General features: G+C 50.4%; 1 protein-coding gene across 10 annotated transcripts in view; it reads right to left on the reverse strand.

Moving 5' to 3' along the window:
- Nucleotides 1-13,144, reverse strand: part of ACACB (acetyl-CoA carboxylase beta) — a 2,338,068-nt gene that overhangs the window by 1,406,386 nt on the left and 918,538 nt on the right. For all 10 annotated transcript variants that reach the window (XM_078667379.1, XM_078667377.1, XM_078667383.1 and 7 more), the window contains one exon: nucleotides 1,082-1,232. In XM_078667379.1, the coding sequence (XP_078523505.1) occupies nucleotides 1,082-1,232 (151 nt within the window). The remainder of the gene's footprint in view (nucleotides 1-1,081; nucleotides 1,233-13,144) is intronic.

Below are 13,144 nucleotides of genomic sequence, written 5' to 3' on the forward strand. Positions count from 1 at the left end.
AGTGATAAAAGGTCACAGTTGGCTTACAACGTTGACCCGGGTCTGTAACTTGGCCATCTTCATTTGACAATCATATTATAGCTATTCCTTTACATTATTTTAGAACCTAAGTAAGTACAGCGATCCTCAGTGTGCGGCCCACTCATCAAGAGCAGCACTGAGCTAATGTTTTTGTTAAGTCAGCACTAACAAAAATATGTTAAATAGACCGGCAAGCATTTATTTAACGGTTAATCAAATTTAAAGAAAGGAAGTAACTAGGGTGTGCTACACCACTTAACTCAAGAACACCTTCATTTATAAAGACATCTTGCAGTAAAAGTATGATAAAGTCTGTTAATAACTCATTAAACCGTAAAACCGTTTCACCATAGTGAGTCACATTATCAGTGCACTGAGAAGTATGTTTTTTTTTAAGTGATAGTTTTCAAACATGAATTGAGAAACATTCATTCTTCCCTGATAACAATGTCAACATTATATGAAGAGGCACGTCAGTTGTTGTGTGTACTTTTTGGGGGCTGGAGGTTCTGTTATACATAAACAACATATAGTTTATTAAATCAAACACAAGGTAAGGTTTTGCACTGAACACATCCTGAAGTCATGTATTTTGAGGTCCACATATGTGATGATGAAGGAAAAGGAGGGAACGTGACATAAAATAATTAACTAGGATCACACAGTTTAGTTAAGCAGAGAAGCTGGGATTCAACCGATGTTTTTGGTTTCATATTGCACAATTCAGACACTAGATGTATACGCCTAGCTTCCCTTACACCCACCTTACCACAAACCCTTCACCAAACCCCGACCGCCACTTTGCTGGTATCAATGCAGCCCTTGGTCACATCACAGACCAAATGTATGACCCCTGGGAAAATGTTTGTGAGTACCCATGTAAAATTTAGGTTTTAGAAGAGTACTCTAATTCAACCTATGAGGCATACAAATAATGTTGGACAGTGCTTAAAATAAAAGCAAACAATAAATTACCATAGAAAGAATGCCTTCAGTTTAAAATTGTGCTCTGAATGCATGTAAGTGATGGAAGAAAATTAGAAATTATTATATTTAGTACCTCTATTTCAGCAAAGCATTGTCCAGCATAAACGTCGGATCCGTCTTCAACAGTGTACTGCAACAACTTGCCAGCAGAGGGCGATCTTAGCTTGGTTGGATCTTTGTCTTTTTCAAAAACGCATGTTTTGTTGCCAATCGTAATGCGGTACCTTAAAACAAACAAAAAAAAGATGCAGATCAAGGATTTTTTCGCATCTGTGGATGCTCCCTGCAGCACTGTTAGAGAGGATATTATAAATATGAAAGAAACCTTCAGGATACTTGCAGATCGGCAACTCCACTTTTAAAGTTTAACATGCCTCATTTGGTCTTCCATTCATGGACTTACACTGTGGACACAATCCTGGAGCAGTAAGTAGAAAGGTGTATGCTGTTTATATGAAGAGAATTGGCTACATGGCATGATTGTTGCCCTATTATGGAGTTCTAATATCTTCTCCTTCTCCAGATAGTATTTTGCACACGTTTCGATTACTAACTATTATGTCTCGCTTTTGTTAATTTTCTTGTTGCTAACTTTGAAATTCTATTTTCTATTGAAGTTGGATTTCTGAGCGTATTTTGCACATGAATCTGATGTAACTTAACTGTTTATTGTAGCACATATTAGGATATGTTTTTCTATCCCTATCTTCTTGACGCTAATTTCAAGTTAACCTTCAGCTGAAGATGGATTTTTTTAATTGTATTTTGCACATGAATTGGCTGCTACTTCAATGCTTTTTTGCACAATCTGGTATATGTATTGTCACTTCAATCACTATGCTACTAATTCCAAATTCCATTTGCAGAAGTTGCTATGTGTTGAAAAATCTGTATTTGTTTTATGATATTTTAGGTAATAATTTGTATGTATTTTTATTATGGACCTCTTTAGAGTTCCAAATCTTTAAATAAATATTGAAATTGATTATTGACCTGGTCCACTTAAAGAGCTGATGGCACTCCTGAATGTCAATGGGTCCTTTGCAACAATCTTTTTAGCTTCATCCTGCTCGTTATCACAGCAAAAACAGGAGCAGCATTGTCCAATTTTTACACTACACCCCATCACATCTAAACCCCTGAAAAAGCACATTTGGTAATATTTTAACAGTAGATTCCTCACCTCTCCTCTCTTCCCAGGTGAACGACTGAATCTAAAAAAAACGCAACAGCTCGCAGGCGGTGGGATGAGGGGTCATCAGACTCCGCGTTGGCTCCACACCACCTGAGGGAACTGAATTGCTTCAAACATGAAAGCATTGTGGAAAGTTCAGTTGTTTAGTGTATAATTTTCATACACTTTGTTTTCTACTAAGGCGATAATGGCCTATCGTGTCTTGCAAAGAACATCATTTGTATCTTTTTTGCACATAGTACTGCCTTCCTCAAACCTGTCTCTGAGAAGTTGGTGAGGCTAGGGAGCAGGCAATGGCATATCTACTTCCTGGTGTCTTTGATCTTCGCCAGGGGACTCGCTGTCCCAGCAAGCACCTGCCCATGAGAGGAGGGGCTCTCGCCATTCTCCCTGTGCACTTCAAAGCGCTCCCCTTCTGCCACGGCTCCAGTGATTCAGGTGTCTTTGATCTGCGCCAGGGGTCGCTGTCCCAGCAAGCATCAGTCCAGGAGGGGAGAGGCTCCCGACATCTTCCTCGCGCACTTTAAAGCGCTACTCCTGAACCTCGGCGCAGGTGTCTTTGATCTGCGCCGGGGGACTCGTTGTCCCAGCAAGCATCAGTCCAGGAGAGGAAAGGCTCCCGACATCTTCCTCGCGCGCTTTAAAGCGCTACTCATGAACCGCGGCGCAGGTGTCTTTGATCTGCGCCGGGGGACTCGTTGTCCCAGCAAGCATCAGTCCAGGAGAGGAGAGGCTCCCGACATCTTCCTCGCGCGCTTTAAAGCGCTACTCATGAACCGCGGCGCAGGTGTCTTTGATCTGCGCCGGGGGACTCTTTGTCCCAGCAAGCATCAGTCCAGGAGAGGAGAGGCTCCCGACAACTTCCTTGCGCGCTTTAAAACGCTACTCATGAACCGCGGCGCAGGCGTCTTTGATCTACGCCGGGGGACTCGCTGTCCCAGCAAGCATCCGCCGCTTTAAAGCGCTTGCCATCTCCTGCAGCACGGGACACACCCGGAGAACCCTTGCCTCTGAAGTTGGCAACCACCGTTACCATCAATTGAGCTCACCGGATCATATTTAGATATTGCAGGTACCGTAGCTACATCTGTCGCCTTGTATTTCTGTGCCCCCCACTTTTGCTGGACCCGCTTGTATTAACTCAAGAGTAGACTCTGCTGTGTGAATCCTGTTATTGGCTTAGGCTCGTTGACTGTGTAACTGGCACCGGTCCACTGAGCCTGGAGGGGAGACGGCTGGGCAGGGCCACATACTGGCATCTCTTGTTCTTCTTGCCGGACCACCTTACTGTTATCCACGCCCACTCGTCACGGTGAGGCTTGGTAATCCTCGGTAATAGGGTGACTGTTAGACCTGTCAGCCTTAGGGTGGTCTCCCCTACATTTTTGCCCTTTTTGCCTCCCATTTTTATCCTATATTTTGTTGGACTTAGGACTCTGGGCGCCTCCCCACTGCTAAACAGTGCTGAGGTGCAGGTGCTCTCCCCTAAAACTTTGTGAGACTGGCATGTCTGCCACAAGCCACTGCTACAGCAGTAAGGCTTAATCCTCCATAGGCTAACATTGGGAACCTCCCCTTATGGGATAACTTCTGACAGGGACCTAATATCTATAGTCTGTCATGTTTGGTCTTGTTGGACTCAGGGCGGGGAACCCTTTCCAATGATATATAGGGTTTGGGCACTTCCACGCTAGGGATCCCACTTTTATAAAGGGGACCTTTTCCTGCCTACACTTAGATTAGGCTCTGCAGACTCCCCCCTCCCCTCTGCATACTGATAGCCTGCCTGGGTTGGGAGGTGGGAGTGGTGATTCACACCTTCTTCCCTGGGATGAGCTGTGATGGGCTGTCCACTGTAGCCTTAACGGCCTGTCTCTCGTCACTTTGACAGCTAGGTCAGGGAAGGCAGGGAACATACCAGAACTCCCCAGACTCTTCCAGAAGCCCCTGCCCCCAGACCCTTCCAGAGACTTCCACCACTTTCTAGCCCCTGGACTGTAGAATATATAAGGGAGGGTCCTGGCCTCACATTCTTGTTACACTGCTGGACCTGGAAGAATCCCTGCTGGAGTGAGGACTGCTGCGCAAGAGGATTGCCACTGGGAAGGAGGCTGACTGCTCCAAGGAACTGCTGCCCCACAACCTGCTGAGCTGCCCTACTGTCTGCTGATCCTGCCCTGCATGGGAGACTGCAACATCACCACCAGAGTGTCTCCACAACATCCCAAAGGAACTACTTTTCTTTGAACAGCATTTTAAAGAGTCTTCAACCTTTTAAAGATTGCCTTTTTGGGACTGCACCCTTTTTAAGCTAAAGGAAACTACCTGTCCTTGGACCACAGCGTTTTAAAGACTGCCCTTTGGAACAGCAACAACACTCTCAAGATTTGCCCTGCAACGCTGTGCCTGCCCTCAGCACTGCTTGCCCCGTGATCCTCCCGAGGGCTCTGTGATTGCCTCTGCTTCTGGCGCAAGCCGACTGAAACTTGCCCTGAGGTCACCGCCACTGGGACCGGAGCGCGCTGTGTAGCGCTGATAAGCGAAGCGCTGTGTGGCAGGAGGCTCCGTTGTTGCCCAGGACTTGGAGGCACTGTTAAGCGCTGTGCTAAAGGAGCGCTGTGTGGCTGTGACCCCCACCCGTGCAGCGCCTGCTGAGCCCAAGGCCCCAGGGGGAAGAGGAGCCTCGAACCCGCGCCCGCAACCACCACCCCAGGTAACGCCTCAGTGCAACCAGGCTGCTGCGAGGGGGCGGGGTGCGGGTTGGCCGGGTAGCTGGAGTGTGAGCTTTGTGCTTGGCTGGGAACCGTCCTTCACTGACCGGCCTACGGGGGCATAATTACTTGGTAATTGGCACTTGGGCATTTTTTAGCATTACCAGCAGCGCCTGGGCAGCTGCACTTCCTACGCTGGGAGCATCATTTCTATGAGAGGCACAGTTATTACGCTACAAGGGAACTTTGGCCTAAGAACCTTCCCCCAGTGAATTTTGACCATAGGAACCTACCTCAAGTGAACTTTTTGCCATCCAAGGACACTGTGAGAAAGACATTACCAGCAGGAGCCCTTGGCACACATGAGCTTTTGGTGATTTGATCAGGCCTGGGAACTGGATTCATTCTTATTGATTATTGATCTTGCTTGGAAACTGGAATCCTTTTTATTATTGATCAGGCCTGGGAACTGGATTCATTCTTTTTGATTATTGATCTTGCTTGGAAACTGGAATCCTTTTTATTATTGATCTTGCCTGGAGCTGGATTTACCTGCTTTTGGTTCTCGCATAATTTTTAGATAAAGAAATTCTTATTCTTATACAAAACTGGTGTGGTGTTCCTTTTGTGAGTGTTTTACTGCGTCCTTGTTGTTGCGTGTTGCACAAATACTTTACACATTGCCTTTGAAGGTACACCTTTACTGCTCTGCGCCAAGCTACCAGGTCGGAAGCGGTGGTCCCTACTTGGACTAGGGTACATACCCCTGCCAACTAGAGACCCCGGTTCTAACATCGGTGGCAGCGGTGGGATAGGACTTGTGCTTGTGTAACACCACGCAGCGACGCAGTGTACACCACAACCCTACACCTGACTCCACTGAATTTTTGTCTACCCTCTCCAATTGGCATTTTTGAATTTTTTTTAAATTCTCCCTGACTGGCTGCTCTTTTTAAAAGTCCTTTTGCCTAAGTCCCATTTGGTTTTCTCTACAAACGTCTGAGGCCCCACCTAGCAAGATGGAATTCGAGCTGGCCAATCTGGAAGTTTACACAGTGGCGCAACTCAAAGAGTTCTGCGAGGAGAAAGGGGTGCCCTTCAAGCGAAGCGCCAAGAAGGCAGAGCTTCAGAAAGCTTTGAGAGCATGGGTAACAGCCCACTCAGAAGGAGATGGGTACGAGCAAGGACCAGAGCATGACGCCACAGGAAACCTTGACCTACTGCACTTGGCAGGAAATGGCAATTTGTTACCAGGTACAAGGGTACCTTCCAGGGCAGACAGTAGTGTGTCAGTGAAGAGCCTGTCCGTAGAGGACCTGGAGGGAGGAGAGACAGCTCAGGTTGGAGCTTGCCAAGCTGGAGAAAGAGCGGGAAAGAGAAAGGTGGGCCATGGAGCAGGATCGCGAGAACAAGCGACTGGCTATGCGAGAAAAAGAACTTGCCCATGAGCTCAGCCTGAAGAAACTGGAAATCCGGGCCCTAGAAGTAGGGGCCAACAGCAACAAGAATGGTGGCAGCGTACCTATGGAAGCTTCACGTGAGTCCAGGGTCTTTATGCCTAAAGATGTGATGGCCAGTTTTAAGGTGGGGGATAATATTGATAAGTGGTTAGCCGCCTATGAGGTATCTTTAAGAGCCCATGTGGTCCCAGAGAGTTATTGGGGGGGGGGGGGGTGGTTTGTATAAGTACCTACCTCCAGATGTTAGGGACACCCTCCTTTACCTAGAGAAGGAAGACCAGGCTAACTATTCTGTCATGAAAGCCGCATTGCTTAAGAGGTTCGGTCTTACCCCTGAGAGGTATAGGCAGAGGTTTAGGAATAGCCACAAACTTCCCACACAGAACTGGGTAGACTTCCTGGACTACGCTAGTAAAGCTTTAGATGGTTGGGTGCGGGGCAGCAATGTGCATGACTATGAAGGGTTGTATGACTTGTTTTTAAGAGAGCACCTTCTAGAGAAATGTTTTCCAGAGCTGCGCCAACACCTGGTTGACCGTAAGTTGACCAATCCTAGGAAGCTTGCGGAGGAGGCGGACACCTGGGTCAGTACCAGGGTGTCCAACAAGGGTTCTGGGGGGGGACTCCCAAAGGGGTGGTCAGGGTTCCCACCAGAGGAAAGAGGGGGGAGACAAAAAGAAAGAGTTCTCCAAAGGCCCCCAAAATAATTCACAAGGGAAAGGGTCTGGGTCCCAGCCCCAATCTGGCCACCAGAAGCCCACTTATCCTGACAAAGGTCAGCAGCCCAGAATTGTCCGGTGCTACGAGTGTGGTGAACTTGGACACTACAAGGGGGATCCCAAGTGTCGCAAGAGAGCACCCCAGCCCACTGGAGGTAAAAACCCCGGGGTGGCTAGTGTAGCGCTTGGGGAGGAGCTGTCCCTAGATGATGGGAGTGAGGGGGCAGTGCTTGTCCTAGTGTCTCTGGGAGATAGTGAGATGGTTCCTAAGGTCCATGTGCCCTCAAATACTACCAAGTATAGGCAGTGGGTCACCCTCAATGGTCAGGGGGTGGAGGCCCTGAGGGACACAGGTGCCAGCATGACTATGGTACGGAGTCAGCTGGTGTCCCCAGAGCAAATTATTCCCGATGCAGTCCATCCAGTTGTGATGGCTGACAACAGGGGGGGGTCACTATCCCATAGCACAGGTTCCATTTGAGTGGGGAGGGGTTTCAGGCCTTTTAAGAGTTGCTGTGAGCCCTGCCATGCCAGTGGACTGTCTGTTAGGGAATGACCTAGAGCATACTGCCTGGAAGGAGGTAGAGCTCAAAGCGCATGTGGAAATGATGGGGTTACCGGAGTGGATTTGTGCTACCACACGGTCTATGGCTGCCCGGAAAGGGAGTTAGCCAGGGCTGGAGCCTGGAAAAATGGCCCAGCCAGCTGCTAAGAAGGGAGGAGCCCGAGGGCGTGGGAAGCCCGCCCCGGGGCAGTCACCCCGTGAGATGGATGGGGCACCTGAGGAGGTTGCACCGGAGTCCACGGAGGGGGACGTTGCTCCATTGGGGGACCTACCTACCCCTGCAGGGTGGCAGGTGGAAGGAGGGCCCACCAGGGAGGAGTTTTGCCAGGCACAGAAGGAGTGTCCTACCCTTGAGGGCATGAGGCGACAGGCCGAAGCCCAAGCAGCAGGCAATGCCTCCGCGAAGTATCATATTTACTGGGAGGATGGGCTCCTTTACAGTGAGCCCAAGGCTCCTGTGCATGGGTCATCAAGAGCCTTAGTGGTCCCCCAGTGCTACAGGGCCTTTCTTTTGGAACTGGCTCATGAGCTCCCATTGGCAGGACACTTGGGCCAAGATAAGACCTTTGCTAGGCTTGTCCCACATTTTTATTGGCCGCAGATGAGGATCTCCTCAGATACATTCTGCAGGACCTGTCTGACCTGCCAAGCTAGTGGGAAAACAGGGACTAAGCTGAAGGCTCCCCTGGAACCGCTGTCTGTCGTTAGCACCCCCTTTGAGAGGGTGGGCATCGACATTGTTGGGCCCATGGATCCACCGACTTCTTCTGGTCACAGGTTTATCCTGGTTCTGGTGGACCACGCCACCCGGTACCCAGAGGCTATTCCTCTGAGAACCATCACTGCACCTGCAGTGGCACGGGCCCTGATGGGGATTTTTACCAGAGTGGGCTTTCCCAAAGAGGTGGTGTCCGACAGGGGTACCAACTTTATGTCTGCCTACATGCAAGCCATGTGGAAGGAGTGTGGGGTTACTTATAAGTTCTCCACCCCTTACCACCCACAAACCAATGGTCTCGTGGAGAGATTTAACAAGACCCTAAAAGGCATGATCAGGAGTCTGCCTGAGGGCCTGAGGAAAAAGTGGGACATCCTCTTGCCCTGTTTGCTGTTTTCCTACAGGGAGGTACCGCAGAAGGGGGTGGGTTTCAGCCCCTTCGAGCTTTTGTATGGTCACCCTGTTAGGGGGCCTCTCAGTTTAGTGAAGGATGGGTGGGAGAAGACTCCAAGGAGGCTTCCCCAGGATGTAGTGAGCTACATGCTGGCCTTCCGTAGCCAAATGGCTAAGTTGTGGAAACAAGCTTCTGACAACTTAGAGGCCAGCCAGGCGGTAATGAAGGAATGGTACGACCAGAATTCTCACCCTGTGGAGCTAAAACCTGGACAGAAGGTGTGGGTCATGGAGCCTGGAGAGCTTAGTGCCCTCCAGGATCGCTGGACAGGCCCTTATGAGATATTGGAGAAGAAGGGCAAGGCCACTTACCTAGTGGACCTTAAAACCCCCAGGCAGCCCCACAGGGTGCTACACGCCAACCGCCTCAAACCCCACCATGAGAGGTCTGAGCTTACCTTACTGATGGTAACTGATGGGGCCGAGGAAGAGGAAAGTGAACCTCTCCCGGACCTCTTTGCTTCCAAAGAGAAGGATGGATCGGTGGAGGGAGTGGTCTCTCCCCATCCTTGACTCCTGAGCAACAGAGGGACTGCCGCCAGGTCCTGGGGCAGTTCTCCTCAGTGTTCTCCCTTATCCCTGGGATTACCCACCTGTGTACCCATGATGTGGACACAGGAGACAGCCCCCCTGTCAAGTCCAAATCTTACAGGCTGTCAGATAAGGTGAAGGCCAGCATCCAGAGTGAGGTCACTAAGATGCTGGAGTTGGGGGTGATAGAGCCCTTCAACAGCCCTTGGTCCAGTCCGGTGGTTCTGGTACCAAAAGCTGCCCCACTGGGCACCACACCAGAACTTAGGTTCTGTGTGGATTACAGGGGACTGAACTCTGTGACCAAGACTGACGCTCATCCTATCCCGAGGGCGGATGAGCTCATTGACAGGCTGGGGGCTGCCCGATACCTGAGTACCTTTGACCTCACGTCTGGGTACTGGCAGATCGCCCTAACAGAAGGAGCTAAAGAGAGGTCCGCCTTTTCCACCCCAGAGGGCCACTACCAGTTCAGAGTGATGCCCTTTGGACTGAAAAACGCTCCTGCCACCTTCCAGAGGCTGGTGAACCGGGTCCTCTCCGGTTTAGAGGCCTTCTCTGCTGCCTACCTGGACGACATAGCTGTCTTCAGTAGCAGCTGGGAGGACCATCTGGGTCACCTCCAGGAAGTGCTTCAGGCTCTGCAGCAGGCAGGCCTGACTATCAAAGCTAGCAAATGCCAGATAGGGCAGGGGTCGGTAGTCTACCTAGGACACTTGGTGGGCGGGGGCAAGGTGCAACCCCTACAGGCCAAGATAGAAACCATCCTGGCCTGGGAGCCTCCCAAAACGCAGACTGAGGTCAGGGCATTCCTGGGCCTCACAGGTTACTATCGCAGATTTGTCAAGGGCTATGGCACCATTGTGGCCCCCTTGACTGAGCTAACCTCTAGGAAATACCCTAGGAAAGTGATCTGGACAGAGGCTTGCCAAAACGCCTTTGACTCTCTAAAGCAGGCCATGTGCACCGCTCCTGTGCTCAGGGCCCCTGACTTCTCCAAAGAGTTCATTGTCCAAACGGACGCCTCAGAGCATGGCATAGGGGCGGTACTTTCGCAACTCAATGAGGAGGGAAGTGACCAACCAGTAGCCTTCATCTCCAGGAGGCTGCTCCCCCGAGAACAGCGGTGGAGTGCGATAGAGAGAGAAGCCTTCGCGGGGGTCTGGGCTGTAAAGAAGCTGAGGCCATATCTGTTTGGCTCCCACTTCCTGATCCAGACTGACCACCGGCCCCTCAGGTGGCTCATGCAAATGAGGGGCGAGAATCCCAAATTGTTGAGGTGGTCCATTTCTCTACAGGGGATGGACTTCAGGGTGGAACACAGACCCGGAGTAGACCACGCCAATGCTGACGGTCTCTCTCGGTTTTTCCGCCTTAGTGATGAGAACTCCCTGGAGGTTGGGTAGTTCTCCCCACTTTCAGCTGGGGGGGACACGTGTTAGACCTGTCAGCCTTAGGGTGGTCTCCCCTACATTTTTGCCCTTTTTGCCTCCCATTTTTATCCTATATTTTGTTTGACTTAGGACTCTGGGCGCCTCCCCACTGCCAAACAGTGCTGAGGTGCAGGAGCTCTCCCCTAAAACTTTGTGAGACTGGCATGTCTGCCACAAGCCACTGCTACAGCAGTAAGGCTTAATCCTCCATAGGCTAACATTGGGAACCTCCCCTTATGGGATAACTTCTGACAGGGACCTAATAAGTCCGTCATGTTTGGTCTTGTTGGACTCGGGGCGGGAACCCTTTCCAATGATATATAGGGTGTGGGCACTTCTACGCTAGGGATCCCACTTTTATAAAGGGGACCTTTTCCTGCCTACACTTAGATTAAGGTCTGCAGACTCCCCCCTCCCCTCTGCATACTGATAGCCTGCCTGGGTTGGGAGGTGGGAGTGGTGAATCACACCTTCTTCCCTGGGATGAGCTGTGATGGGCTGTCCACTGTAGCCTTAACGGCCTGTCTCTCGTCACTTTAACAGCTAGGTCAGGGGCGGCAGGGAACATACCAGAACTCCCCAGACTCTTCCAGAAGCCCCTGCCCCCAGACCCTTCCAGAGACTTCCACCACTTTCTAGCCCCTGGACTGTAGAATATATATGGGAGGGTCCTGGCCTCACATTCTTGTTACACTGCTGGACCTGGAAGAATCCTTGCTGGAGTGAGGACTGCTGCGCAAGAGGATTGCCACTGGGAAGGAGGCTGACTGCTCCAAGGAACTGCTGCCCCACAACCTGCTGAGCTGCCCTACTGTCTGCTGATCCTGCCCTGCATGGGAGACTGCAACATCACCACCAGAGTGTCTCCACAACATCCCAAAGGAACTACTTTTCTTTGAACAGCATTTTAAAGAGTCTTCAACCTTTTAAAGATTGCCTTTTTGGGACTGCACCCTTTTTAAGCTAAAGGAAACTACCTGTCCTTGGACCACAGCGTTTTAAAGACTGCCCTTTGGAACAGCAACAACACTCTCAAGATTTGCCCTGCAACGCTATGCCTGTCCTCAGCACTGCTTGCCCCGTGATCCTCCCGAGGGCTCTGTGATTGCCTCTGCTTCTGGCGCAAGCCGACTGAAACTGGCCCTGAGGTCACCGCCACTGGGACCGGAGCGCGCTGTGTAGCGCTGAGAAGCGAAGCGCTGTGTGGCAGGAGGCTCCGTCGTTGCCCAGGACTTGGAGGCACTGTTAAGCGCTGTGCTAAAGGAGCGCTGTGTGGCTGTGACCCCCACCCGTGCAGCGCCTGCTGAGCCCAAGGCCCCAGGGGGAGAGGAGCCTCGAACCCGTGCCCGCAACCACCACCCCAGGTAACGCCTCAGTGCAACCAGGCTGCTGCGAGGGGGCGGGGTGCGGGTTGGCCGGGTAGCTGGAGTGTGAGCTTTGTGCTTGGCTGGGAACCGTCCTTCACTGACCGGCCTACGGAGGCATAATTACTTGGTAATTGGCACTTGGGCATTTTTTAGCATTACCAGCAGCGCCTGGGCAGCCGCACTTCCTACGCTGGGAGCATCATTTCTATGAGAGGCACACTTATTACGCTACAAGGGAACTTTGGCCTAAGAACCTTCCCCCAGTGAATTTTGACCATAGGAACCTACCTCAAGTGAACTTTTGCCATCCAAGGACACTGTGAGAAAGACATTACCAGCAGGAGCCCTTGGCACACATGAGCTTTTGGTGATTTGATCAGGCCTGGGAACTGGATTCATTCTTATTGATTATTGATCTTGCTTGGAAACTGGAATCCTTTTTATTATTGATCAGGCCTGGGAACTGGATTCATTCTTTTTGATTATTGATCTTGCTTGGAAACTGGAATCCTTTTTATTATTGATCTTGCCTGGAGCTGGATTTACCTGCTTTTGGTTCTCGCATAATTTTTAGATAAAGAAATTCTTATTCTTATACAAAACTGGTGTGGTGTTCCTTTTGTGAGTGTTTTACTGCGTCCTTGTTGTTGCGTCTTGCACAAATACTTTACACATTGCCTTTGAAGGTACGCCTTTACTGCTCTGCGCCAAGCAACCAGGTCGGAAGCGGTGGTCCCTACTTGGACTAGGGTACATACCCCTGCCAACTAGAGACCCCGGTTCTAACAGTGACCAACTGGCATTGGTGCAAATTCAGGACGGTGAGTGTAAAAATTCAGGACAAAGGGTCAAAATTCAGGACACAAATTCAGGACAGGAGGTCAAAATTCAGGACAAAATTTCAGAACAATTGGATACGTTTTACAGACACATCAGAGGCCGGGCAATAGTATATAAGTAAGCCCAGCCATATCCAAACCTATT

Source organism: Lissotriton helveticus, chromosome 11, assembly GCF_964261635.1.
Source record: "Lissotriton helveticus chromosome 11, aLisHel1.1, whole genome shotgun sequence".
NCBI classification, from domain to species: Eukaryota; Metazoa; Chordata; class Amphibia; order Caudata; family Salamandridae; genus Lissotriton; species Lissotriton helveticus.